Here is a 14,300-nt window from a genome sequence, read left to right as displayed (position 1 = left end):
AGGAATTTATTTATAGAACCGACACTAGGGTATTTTTACCCCGGTAGAACTTTTGAACACTGACTGGTTACTGGTACGCGTTTAGTTGAAGAGTGATGAAGACTCTATTTGAAGTTACATCTTGACTGCTTGAGTCTTGAGAATGATTCTAAATGTGTCTTATTTCTCAGCGGTGGCACTTAGTATTGGTGTCAAGCCACGCGCTGAGTATATTTACAAATATTGAGAACAAAGAAATATATTCGATCATCAAATTAAATATGCAATTGTCCGAATTATTGTTTACAATTTACAATTCGTGAACTAAATTAGCAACACGTACATGTAATTATACCATAACAACTTGGCTCATGTGATATACGGGGTGATAAAAATATAGGTACTGTTCAATATCGGATATGAATAATGAATGTTTGATATTGGACAATAATATTAGTGATTTTCTTATTATACAGGCCAGCCACTTCACTAACTTTGTTGTGCATATTGAATATGGTATTATGTTTCTTTTCTAATTCTTTAATTTCTGAATATCGATCCGCCATCCACTTTTCTTTGACTGCTCGTATTTTTTGTTTTATTTCTCTTTGTTTTCTTTTGTATCGTCTGCTTTTATCGAAGTTTGGAATTGAAAAATGAATTTATGTACCTAATCATTGCGTTAGAAACAAAATTATGAAACACTTGCAGAAATTATTGAAAATAGTAAATGATCAAAGATCTACGAAAGACACTACTTATTTTACCATTACATAATATAAAATCTAAATGCAATCAAACGGCTACTACAGTAGTAAATATTGTTTTATTTAAAATAGGACAGGTCTCAAAAATTGTCGTTCTATTAGTCTACTAAAACACATTTATAAACTTTGTACTTGATTAGTAACGATTAGATAATGAACTGAAAGTTTAAAAATAATAATTTTTGATTTACTGGCAATAAGTCTTATCGAGATTACTGACTAAACTCTGAGGCACCATATCATCAACGAAAAAAGATCCAGCAACATATCAGACAAAATTAGCCGCGTTAGCCAGTCTAACATTCGGATTGGAGCATAGAAATAAAAATAAAAAAAATAATTTAACTAATTAAGGTCCATTAGAACATACTTACAAATATTAAATATATCCCAAGATTATTCCACGTTTTCAACCCCTAATATAATAGACTAGAAAAAAAAGGAAAACTCATCATTACGACGTCTAATTAGCAATTTTGAGATGATTAATTATCACATAAAAAAGCGGTCTCTATATTAAAGATTTTTATAAAAAATCAGCAGATGCAGAGAAACTTTTCATACAGAAATTCACAAAATCGATATTCCATAGAAACCCATCAAAAACTCATGGAAAGTGATGTAACGATGAATGTATAGGTTACAAAGACGAGGAGGTAAAGGATTACATCTTTGCAGATGGCGAAAATGCTTTTTTTCCGAATACGTGTATTCGATCGAAATCTCTTCTTCTTCTTCTAATGCCCATACTCTTTAAGGTATCGGAGTGAGATTCCTGTTTTACCATTTATCAATTTAAACACTCTCTTCTATTCTTTGCCATTTCGTTCATCTCTCTTACAGTTTTTCCTTTTTCTGTTTATGAATAAAAAACGATATAAGAAAAAATGTTTCGTCTAGACTATTTTATTTTACTCTTCTTAAGCTAACCATTTTGAATCTAAAATATTGTTTAAGAGCACATCTAAGTAATTTGGCAATGACTACAATATAAGAGGAAGCCCAGAATTTTTCATGACATCTATGTTAATTTAAAATGCATAGATAGAACTATAATAAAAGTCTATAAAATGTTTTTGTTTCTCTTAAACTAGTCACTGTAAAAACTTGTTAAATAGAGAACACACTAAAAAGTATATTATTTCTAACTTTGTATTACTTAATTATCCATTTGATAAGGTTACGATGTCCACATTTTGATTATTACATTAAATATACATCAACTATTTGGCAACAAATAACTGGCTATACAAAATGCTCAGAAAACGGCAACTCGAATAATAACTTTTCTTAACTATCATCACAATTAGAAGACTCAACTTCTTTCTGAGCGAATCTTGCATACTTAAAAGCGTACCATGTGAGTAAGTTACGAACACTCCATAATTTCTTTAAACTAAGTATTTACTACATAGGTTCTCGTGGTCTATTGCAACCAGTTTTGAATAAAAAAATCAACTTATATTCACTCATTCTTTGTTTCAATCATACAAGAAATACAAAATTACATTTTATAGAAATTGTTCTTAAGTCATAATATGTTTATAATAATTAAGCCTATAACTAAATATAATAAACAGTAAATATAGGTATAAATCGATTTTTCGAGCATTAAAACTATATATTTAAAAACTTGCTCAAAATACAGACTACAAAGCATATAAATAAAATAAGGGTACATCTCTAATAATGTAGCTCAAAACATCCTTCTCCTTTTTTAAATTCATATTCATTTACTCCTGGTAATAGGTATCATCTAAGTTTTTCCACTAATTTCTGTCATGTGCTTTGTATACTCAAAGTTTTCCTGCTTTAGTTTGAATATCAGCTATTGATCTTTTCTAGTATTAGCAGATGACACCGTAGTATGTATTAGCAGAAACAGAAGAGTAACTAAAAATATTGATTAACATATTATCAGAAGAAAGTCACAGGCTAAGCTTGGACATTAACTTTACCAAAACCAAAATCAAGAAGGCGCATTGAAATAGTAAAGTCTAGTTTCATGAACATGCGTAAAATGCTCTGTAACACCAAGATATCAGTCACAATAAGATTGAGTACACTAAAATGTTATGTGTGCTCTTTATTACTATATGGCTGTGAGACCTGGACATTAAAACAGTATGACGTCAATAAACTAAATTCATTCGAAATGTGGATGTACCACCGAATGCTATGAATAAACTGGGCCAGCAGAACTACGAATGAAGAAGTACTGGAAATAATGATCACACGTCCTCATCTGGTCAACACAATCAAAATTAGAAAGACGTCATATCTAGGACTCATAATGCGCCATAGGGAATTTGAGCAGCTGCAGGTAATATCAGAAGGCAAAATCGAAGGAAAAAGGGGTATAGGAAGAAAGAAAAAATCCTGGCTCTGAAACATCAGAGATTGGACCCACACAACAGGGAATGACTTAATTCATCAAGCCCAGAACAGAGAGAAATTTGCCATATTGATCGCCAACTTCAATAGTGAAGGCACTTAGGACGAGGATCTTTTCTAGGGCCGCCTGCTTATATATCTTTTCATTTGACTTGGCCTCTATTTCTCTACGGGCCCATCTATTTTCAGATTGTCATATAGACCGCACCACGTATTTGCACCAATATTATTTTATTTTTGTGACTTTTTGTATGACTCTACAACTCTACTGAATCTTTGATCTTGACGTAAACTTAAAACCTTAGAATTTGATGTAGAAACCCACCATATATTCGTGGATTTCAAGGCAGCCTATGACTCTTGATAGACAGAAGCTGTTCCAGGCTATGGTGGAATGCCAAGTAGCATTCCAGCTTGTTACTAACGGAACTAACATGCAAACGCACAAATAGTATGGTAATAATCCAGAACGATACTTCAAGCAAAACTTCGTTGCAAAAACGAGTTAAGACTAAGTGATGGACCATCGCTCGTTCTTTTTAAACTTGCGCTGGAAAAGGTTATTCGTGAATCCCATATTGATACAAGTTGTACAATATTTAACAAATCTTACAAGTGGTTGGATATACATACATTTATATTATCGCCAGGTCCATAGAGACCTCCACATAAGCTTTTTGGCAATTAAGGGTATCTGGACTGAATATGGAACTAAAAATAAATGACCAAAAAATGAAATATATTTGTGTTCCAAGTGTGGTAATCAGATATCTAGACTAATGATTGACGATATCGCGTTAGAAGGTGTGGACACCTTCATATACCAGGTTTGTAATTGACAAATACAACAAAGTCAGCGAAAAAATCAAAAGAAGTATAGTCCTTACCGATAAGTATAACGTATAACTAGGTATGTCCTGGGAAGACAAGTGGCCTCAAAACTTCCAACAAAAATTAAACTGATAATATGTAAAACACTAATAAGACCAGCTTTAACATACGATGCTGAAATGTGGTCTCACACAAAATGACCAAGAGTTGCATTTCGAGTGAAATATTCTAAAATTAACATACGGTGGACTAAAATAACAGGGTTTGTGGCATAGTCGCTACAACTTCGGTTATACAGAAGCTTCGGAGCAGATGACGTTGTGAAATTCATTAAGGTCCCAGCCCGCCTCAGATGTATTGGACATGTAATCAGAAGAGAGGAAGATAAGACGCTGAGAAAAGTATTCGACCAAAGAGGGTCCGTGGGACGACGACTAAAGGTAGACCGAAACTAGGTAGGTACCTGGACAACTTTTGAAGGCGACTTAATATCCATCGACATTGAAGGTGGAGAAGAGTTGCTAGAGTTAGGATGGAATACGAGTAGCGGTATGTTCTAAATAAGGATTTGGCTCTAAAGAGCTGAAGTGCCAATGATGGTGACCATGTTTATTAAAAACTGATAAAATAATTTAATGTCATTATTTTCATTTAATACGATATACAATATATTCACAGAAGATAAAGAATGTATGTTCTGGCACAACTCTTATAGAAATTAACATGGAAAATGGTTAAAGTCCAAAATTGCAAAATTAGCAACGTTTAAGCAACAAGACCATAGTTTATGTGGTTGAGTATGTGGTTGTTTATAATTTCTTCTCTTTTAGTTCTTAAAAAAGTAAATGATATTCAGGTTCGATCGCTCGGATCGTGGATGGAACTTTTCCATCTTGGTCTGCTAGGGAAGCTTCATCTATACCAGGGGTCACCAATTAGCGGACCGCGGTCCGCATACGGACCGTGAGCTACTTGTGCGGACAATTTTGAAAGTGTTTGGCCATGAAATTTTAAATTATATTTGACTCAACTTATGTGTGCGAAGCCGGTTTATCAAGAATGAACTTTATTAAAAATCGGTACAGATCTCAGCTAACAAATGAATATCTCAACTCCCCAATGAGAATCAGTTACACCAAACGCACTCCAAACTTCAGACAGGTTGTACATAATACAAAATGTCATTATTCTCACTGATAATTTAATTTTGTAAAGAATAACAAATTTTCTGATTCGGTTTGTTTTGTGGATTCTTGTTCAAAAATGTCCCCTTAAACAAATCAGAAGTGGCCCGGGATGCCGGGCAAAACAATATTTTTATACAAATTCAAAATTACCTTTTAGCCCCGAAAATTGTATTTAAAAAAAGTCCCATGTCATTTTTTTCAAAAGTTGATGGTTTTCGAGTTATAAGCGATTTAAAATCTGAAAAATGTGAAAATAGGTTTCATAGGTTTCAAGGTTTGAACACTCATATGTAAATTATTAGTTTTCGGGTTGCCAAGTGCCTAAATTGAAGTTTATAAATTAAATTTCAAGATTTTAACGAGTAATCGTGACTTACTTCAATATAGACCGTTGTTTTTTAATTGTTAATTATGCGAGCTCACTCGACTTTTAAGTCGCCGCACATCGCAATTTATGGTGCGTCTCTGTCGCACTTATTATACATATTATACGTACTTATGCAAAAAATGCCCAACAAATACTTCATATTTATTAAAATTTTATAATTTATTATTACCATATTTTTTTCTTAATGATTTATTTATTTATTCAATTAATTATTGCCAATGTGCTAATTAAATACGCCAATAAAAACAAACGGTCGAAATTGAAATAAACCCCGATAACCCATAAGAATCTTGAAATTGAATGTTTAAACTTCAATTTAGGCACTTAACAACCGCAAAAATAATAATGTACACATGAATTTTCAAGCTTCGAAAATGTTTATTTTCGCATTTTTCAGTTTATTAATCGCTTAAAACTTGAAATCTATCAAGTTTTGAGGAAAATGACAAAAAATATTTTTTGTTTAAGTTGACCTAAAACTGCTAAAAACATATTTTCGGAAGCAAAAAAGGTGATGTTTTGGATTTATTAAAAAACTGTTAAAAACAATTTCTGCCTAAAAATTTCGCACTGCACCCTTCTGATTTGTTTATCGAATTGGAACAACCAGACAGGTAGTGTTAACTCCGGACCCCGGAAGTGTCATAGGTTTTCGAAACGGACCCCCAGGAAATTTAATTGGTGACCCCTGATCTATACCATGGCTAATAATTCTTCTGGTTTAATTCACCCTGCGTTTGTCAGATTTTCCTCGTGGTCGCTTGCCATTAATTTTACCCTCGATAATAATTTTTTCTAGGTCTTTTTCTTGTATTGACCTTTTGCTTTATAATTAAAATATTCTGTATATGATATTCGCGACATTTTTCTGTAAGCCCACATTGCGAAAGCTTTTGTATTTTTCTTCGGTTGGTGACCATTAACGTCCGCGTCTCATATGTATATGTGTCAACCGGAAAGAATAAAGTGTAATAGTTTTCGTTTACTTTGGTGAAGTAGGTATTGCTGAGTCTCTCTATTATACGAGTTAGTTTTACAGTTGCTTTACATGCTATTACCAATTTTCCTTTGATTTCTTTGTCACTGCCTTTAATCCGAGGTAGTTAAACCTATATACCAGTTCGAAATCAGCAATTTTTCTGATGTTGGATGGATTGCGGTCTATTATCTTGATTTGGGTCTTTTTCTTAGTCAGTATACAAGACCATATTCACTGCTCATCGTGTCCAGTTCTTCATTATTTGGCTTCTGAGCAAGCTAACATTTATATTTTAGATTACCATAGATAACAGTTAAGTACATAAATAGAAATACGCAATTTTATTTTTGTCTCATTTTACATTTTGCACTTGACCCCCCAAAATGATATAAGTTAAGAACAATTCCTGGGAAAATATTCACAATATTTAGTCTATATCACATACATAACCCACTCAACTTTCGCATATGTAAATATCTTAAGAACCTTAAATTTCAAATCCTTGTTTTGAAAACAACATCATAAATATCATAATAATAATGAGTACCCTGCATACAAATACAGTAGTCTTTCTACTCTTAAATCTACTAATGGATTAGTTACCATGTTGTCCATAACTGCCACTGTTATAACAAAAACAACTAGAGATATTTTGAGCTCCTTAAAAAATAATCACATTTTTGAAAATTTCTCATAATTTTAGTTTTGCGAAACTATATTATGCTTAAACAATTTAACTACCCTGTGAATAACATAACCGAATTTTATAAAATTGTAACAAATAAAATATTAACAATAAGATTATGAGTTTTAATTCATTACTTCAATATCAAAAAAAGTTGCAAAATCCAGTAAACCAAATTTGATTTTTCTTATACAAACCTTTTATTTGTAATTTGGGATATAATGTACACAACCTAAAAGAAATTATTGTGATGTCAAAGCAATGAAAAAAACTAATGTAGGTAGGCATAATGTAAAGTAACACTTCTTCTTCTTTTTGAGTAGGTGCTGTCTCGTTTAGTGGAGGTTAGTCCTACACTACCAAATCTGTCTCTGTCCAATGCGGCTCTAACAAAGATGTTTACCGAGACGGATGTACCGAGACTCCCGTTTTCCTTCAATCTTCCCCAGGATGATCAATTGCGTTAGGCGGTACTTTTAGTTGCTTAGTAAAACTAAAGTAATTTTCTAAAGTAACCTTTAAATAAATAATATAAGGTAGATAGAAACTAAACATAAATTGATAGGAGTTTTGCTAGCTGGTTAGCATATTTGACAGTACAAGTAGAAGGAAATTATAAGAAGAATAGAAAGCGCCCAAACTGGAATGTACAGCCAGCGGAATTGAGTACAATATATTGTCCAAGGGAGAATAGATAACCTGTACTTAATGAAAAAATGGAAAATTTTTAGAGGAAAAAGTCAGAGGAATTACTAATTAAATGGATCACTGCACATAGTGGCTACTTTAGCCGTAAAGAACTCACTCACCAAATCAATACTGGTGAGGAATTGCAAAGATCTCCCCAACAGCATGGCAGAAGACAATAAAGTGTATTTAATTTGGGTGCCGGGCCATGAAGGTGTGCATGGGAATGAACGATCAGATTTGTTGGCAAAACAAGGATCGGGAGAAAATTTTGTAGGTCCAGAACTATTGTGTGGCATCACTAAAGATGCTGTATGAATGGGGCTGAGAAGTGGCTGATAAGGAATGATCAAAAGGAATGGAGAGCCACTCCAGAGAAACTAAATCGAGACTAGGAAATACTTAAGAGTACCTATTATTAAAAGCTCTTGGACAATTTGATGAATCTCAATAGTCAATAAACGGGAAATTAAAACGATCACCGAAATTGTGACTGGACCTTTTCGTTAAAGAAAACACATACAAAATAGGTAAGGTGAATCAACCATGATGCAACGTTCTAAGTGATATGAGGCAGGAATTCATTGGTCAACTGATGATTGAACAAGAAGAGATCCTTAAACTACCGATAAAGAAACTGTTGGCCTTTGCTAAGGCGACAGGACTTCGTGGAGTTTATTGGAAAAAACAGGGTTTGATACAAAGATCTTATGACCAAGTGCCAGATATTAAAGAGTCTCGACTGAACCTAGAAAAAGAATACTTGCACATACAACAAGAGATTAAATTCTACAAGGTATGTACTAACAAATACATCGAGATATACCTATATTAGTTAAAATTTAACGCGGTGGGTTTTTGTGACACCGATGATAATATAAACACAATACATGATGGTACCTATAAGAATTTCTTTTTCGAACTTCAAACAGGAACTTTTTTCCTGAAATGTATGTCTATGGACTGTATAATGCTCCTTGTCTCCTGAACACAATATAAGGCCAACGCAGTGATTCTTGTAAGAATGGAAGAAAATATAAAAATTTTCCTGTCAATCAAGGAGAGGAATAAGCAATGTTTTCAAATGATGCCGTAAATGAACGAAAAGTGCCGTAGGTAGACAGCTATAAAGGAGAAACAAAATCCCTTTAAAAGACATACTTAAATACTTGTAGAATTTTCTTATAAAGAAACAATTATACAATTTTCTTATTAAATGAAAAGATATTTTAAACTATACTCGCAATAAAATAAACTTGTTTTTGTAGGCTTGTCGTACTAACACAATATAGAGAACAACGAACTTTTTGTTTATTATCTAATCTAAACTCGAAATCTTACTGTTATTTTTTATCCTTTATCAACAAATATAATTTCTGATTAAGCGAATCAACGTAATATATTTGATATAGACCTTTATGTACATAAATTGAGCAAAAGAATCTAACGCTTTTGTAAACATAATAGCACATATCAAAAATACAAAAATTAGTCAAGTTGCGCTAGAAATCAACCACTGTCTTCAGTTTATAGGCAGTACAGTATTTTTGTGTTAAATCATTTATGACTTTTTTGTACTTACAATGAATATGAAATTACTTAAATAAATATTGTAACAAAAAGTGCATTAAATATAGTAATACATTATAACAAACACATATTATTCATAATACGGATATATCATTGAATGCATCAGCATCATACATAAATTGTGTCACTTCTCACAGTTTATATTTTCGATTTATTATGTATGAGTGGTAAAAATACTTGTTAGTTTTTAAGAAGTTTATTCATTCATATTTTCTTTGATCCTTGTATGTCCTTCTTAAAAAACAATGTTGGTGGCAACTTCTCAATTCTAAAATGATGTTAGCTCGAAAGATCTTTTTATAAAGTTTGTTTTTTGTTTAATTTTTGCGATGTTCTTTTCAACCGGATCATTTTCTCTATTTTTTTCATCTGTTTTCTGTGTTGTTTCTTGTGAATAAGAGAAAACTATAATTAACACATAATGAACATTTTTCATTGAACAAATCAGTATAACTAATATTATTGTTTATATAAAATATTAGATAATTCCGTCTCTCTTCTCCCTTTTGTTTTTCCTTGGAATTCACTATTCATCGTTGTTGCGTAAATTTATTATACAATCCAACGTTTTTCTTTTAATGAGACCTTGTCATGATGCAGGGACTAGGGACTTTTCATGCTCAGTCGTCGACCCTTCTGTGAGATATCAGTATGGATATCATATGACAGCCAGATCTTATTAGACTCCTTCAGACATGCAGGCTCTGCCGAGAATAATCATGAATTAGCTAGCGTCTCGTGAAACAAACATAGACAAGGAACAAACAAACAATGAAGAGCACTAAGCCGGCATCAATTATCAGGAAATACAGAACTGGATCACGTTACAGATGATACTTCCGAAGATAAAGGGAAACAGATGATACTTCCGAAGATAAAGGGGAACTATTGAAAAGTAATCAAAGAATTCGCAGTGAAGTTCAAGAAAAACCAAAGAGCGAGTATCATCGACGCGCGATGCAGCGAGGAAAAGGTTCAAGTACTTGTAGTAACGCTCAACTCAAAATGTTATCCACAGCATACGTAAACGCTTAGCCGAAAGCGTCAAAAATAGCACTGAGGTATTCACAGAAGATCGTTTATGTGGGAGTATGGAAGGTCTGAGCTCTTTACAATATAACTTACAATATGAGCGACCTCTATTATCTTAATTTCAACGTCCAAAAAAGTTTACTATCTCTATTCATACCTCTTAAAATTTCTTCATTTCTAACATAGTCAGTCTATGGAATTTTTAGAATGCGGCGCAATATCCTCATCTCAAAGTTTTCCACGAGTCGTAACAGCTAATTGTCAATGTCCAGGCTTCTATGCCACATAGTATTACATATATGTAATATATTACAGCCTGATCAGCTTTTACTTTTCATAATCTATTGCTCCAGTCGTTCCTATCTATTTTTAACAGTTGCTCATTTTTCCGCCAATGCCTAGCGTATTCGTCCACAATATGTCACATAAGCCTTAGCCTGTCTTTACTCTTAGTTTTTTTCCATTATTCTCATATTTATTTTTCGTCCTAAATTTTGACAATTATGCTGTAGCTTTATTTAGTTTATAGGGATAATAGATATTAGATTGAAGGATCGGTTGTTCTTGACACGTATGATTGTGTCCTGTACTTCTACAATTGAAGCAAATTTTGGGAGGGAGTGTTTGGTTTTCTGTGAAAATATCTACTATTCTACTTCGGAGCAAAAGTAATTGCTTGAATTGATCGACCCGTATATTTAATATTGTATTGCCCGTGCTAAATGTTCAAATCTTCAGTCCTGGTTTCTTCAATTCTATTAAATTTTTTTCTTGTGCTATAACATAAAGAACTTAATTCTCAACAAAATTGGACACTTGAGGTAGACAATAATGACTTTTATTAAAACATTTTTGGCTAATGTGATTCTGAGTAAGAAGAAGATCCCTATCCAATAAACTAAGACAGAAAACTAATAAATATGTTTGCTTTTTATTAAAAAAAAAATTTAAAAGCTGGCTAATATAGTTTGTTGTATTTTTTTTATTTAAGTAATTCCATAATACATTATTATACTTTTATGCCCACTTTGTGTTTTTATTTTGTAAAAACTAATTTGATAACAATTTCCTTTCGATCCGTATTTTTAATTCTTAAACTTCTCCCAGAATCAGAATCTAACTACATTATCTGTACAAAATTTCTCCGATTAGAAAAATTCCTTACCCTATATTTTACTAACTTTACATTCTGTACAAAACAGATTTTTTTCCAAAATGTTTCAGAACATGTATTGGTGCTGATGTAAAAAATCTAGAAACTTTACTCAATTTACACATCGATATGCCCTGATAAGCCCAATGAATTTTCAGTTCTAAATACATATATTGAAAAATTCGAATTCCACCTACTGTTACCATAGAGTCTTGCACACTATCATAAGTCAAAATGTTTTGAAATATATAGGTACCTAAGCAACTGTCTTCTAAGCAAAGTCCTAGTTGAGAATTCTTAAATCTGAGCCATAACTTACAGTAGGTATGATTTAAAACAAATAAAGCTTTGTTACCAAGTGCCATAATACTAATTTAAATAGGTATTATTATGTGAAAATTAAAGACAGTTTTTACTAAAATAAAACCAAGGAATATAGACGCATATGGGTCTATATTCGTTGATAAAACTCAGACCAATTCTTTCATAGAAATAATAAAAATAATTCTGATTATGTCTATGATTTCTTTACTGGTTAATATGCTACTTCAAATGTTAGATTTTACGTTAAAAGTCATATCAAACATGACGGTGGATCGGTTTATTTTTTAGAATACATAGTAGGTGGTATACCTAATCACAGAACAAATAACAATAATAATTGTTTTTTATTCTGTGGTATACCTCTTTCTTGGGATGTCCCACAATGTTCACGCTCGTATGGAGACATTGTTGGTATATAACAACCTAATGACAAAAAACCATGAACTACACATTTTTAACAACATATTTCGCCAGCAATAGAAGACATTTTACAAATAGCACACTTGTAGGTGGAAATAGTAAACTATTTATTTTAATATATTTAGAACTAAAAACCATCCGTCTAAGCCCAAACTTAACAATTTATCTCCGTTTTCTGTGTGCCACCTATATGATTAGCGAATGCGTCATTCTGTAGTATACCATTACTCGTTGGTGCATCTCCAGTGGTGATGTTGGCATATTTATTACCTTGTGGTGACATAGCTTTTTTGGCCAAAGCAGCAGCATCCAGAGAAACTCCTGATTTAAGACTGTAGTCGTTACTTGTGTTATTATTGTGATTAGTCTGCGACATGATGTTTCCTGGTAGTGACATCGGAGATACTTTGGTATTTGATGTGGTGTTTTCGATTGACAGTAGTTTCTCCACCTAAATAAAACATATTGTAGTCTACTTTTAAAGGATGTAGCAAGATAAAATTCAAAGTAATACCTAATCCAATACAACGAAGTATCAAAGGTCCCCACATAATTCTTAACGTAAGGAACACCTTTTCAAGCGTAGAATCAGTATACAGGGTGTCCCAGACTAATTTACCCACGCTATATCTCTTAAACGAATAGAGATTTTCGAATGGGACAAAAAGTGGTATATGTTAATTGTAATACACTTTAATATGGCGTAGAAAAAAATCATCCCCTAAATATTCATCCCTTAGTTACAACCCCTAACTTTAATTTTTTGAATAGCGCCCTGTATATTTTTTCATAGTTTTGGATGTGGTCTTCTATCGTCTATTCAACACATTTTTTGAAAATAAAATCGGTTCGTAAATAACCAAGAAAATATCAGTTTAGTTTTGTTAATTTATGTGTCCCAGACTAATTTATCCAGGCTATATTTCTTAAACGAATAGAGATTTTCGAATGAGACAAAAACTGATCTATTACATTTATAATACACTTTCATATGGTGTAGAAAAAATTCATCCCCTAAATATTCATCCCTAACTTACAGGGTGCTATTAAAAAAAAATAAAGTTAGGATTGTAACTAAAGGATGAATATTTAGCTGATAATTTTTTCTATGCCATATTAAAGTGTATTACCAATGTAATAGATCAGTTTTTGTCCCATTCGAAAATCTCTATTCGTTTAAGAAATATAGCCTGGATAAATTAGTCTGGGACACATAATTAACAAAACTAAACTGATATTTTCTTGGTTATTTACGAACCGATTTTATTTTCAAAAAATGTGTTGAATAGACGATAGAAGACACATCCAAAACTATAAAAAAATATACAGGGTGCTATTAAAAAAATTAAAGTTAGGGGTTGTAACTAAGCGATGAATATTTATGGGATGATTTTTTTCTACGCCATATTAAAGTGTAGTACAAGTAGAATATACCACTTTTTGTCCCATTCGAAAATCTCTATTCGTTTAAGAGATATAGCGTTGGTAAATTAGTCTGGGACACCCTGTATATTTAATTTTCACATCATTGTAATCAATAAAATACACTGTAGAAATAGTAATAATATAATTTATTATATCATAGTAAAAGGTTATAAAATAGTTATAATAGGGGTGTATGCACCATCCAACGATAACACGGTTGCTGTCAAAAGACGACAAAGATGAAAAACTAAGTCAAATTTTAGGTATCAGCAACACAGAGGAAATTTTTATGTTGAGAGACTTTAATAAACACACAGGATCTAAAATAAATGACACCATTGTCGGGCCGTATATAGAGATGATATTCCTGGAGAAGTGTGATGAGCTTTAGCAGAGATAGGAACAAGTTGGCTAGTAGGTTTAGTGGGACAAATATCAGACGAATGTAGAAGCAGTATA

The 14,300-nt window shown here is 32.3% G+C and overlaps 1 protein-coding gene across 2 annotated transcripts in view; it reads right to left on the bottom strand.

The window, feature by feature from the left end:
- Positions 1 to 786: 786 nt before the first annotated feature.
- LOC114330435 (leukocyte tyrosine kinase receptor) overlaps positions 787 to 14,300 on the bottom strand; it is a 366,482-nt gene continuing 352,968 nt past the window's right edge. For both annotated transcript variants that reach the window (XM_050652706.1, XM_050652707.1), the window contains one exon: positions 787 to 12,867. In XM_050652706.1, the coding sequence (XP_050508663.1) occupies positions 12,571 to 12,867 (297 nt within the window). In that variant the 3' untranslated portion in view covers positions 787 to 12,570. The remainder of the gene's footprint in view (positions 12,868 to 14,300) is intronic.

The sequence above is a fragment of the Diabrotica virgifera genome, chromosome 6 (genome assembly GCF_917563875.1).
Source record: "Diabrotica virgifera virgifera chromosome 6, PGI_DIABVI_V3a".
Lineage (NCBI taxonomy): Eukaryota > Metazoa > Arthropoda > Insecta > Coleoptera > Chrysomelidae > Diabrotica > Diabrotica virgifera.
Note: the sequence above shows the minus strand (reverse complement) of the source record. Positions and strands in the feature narration are given on the sequence as shown.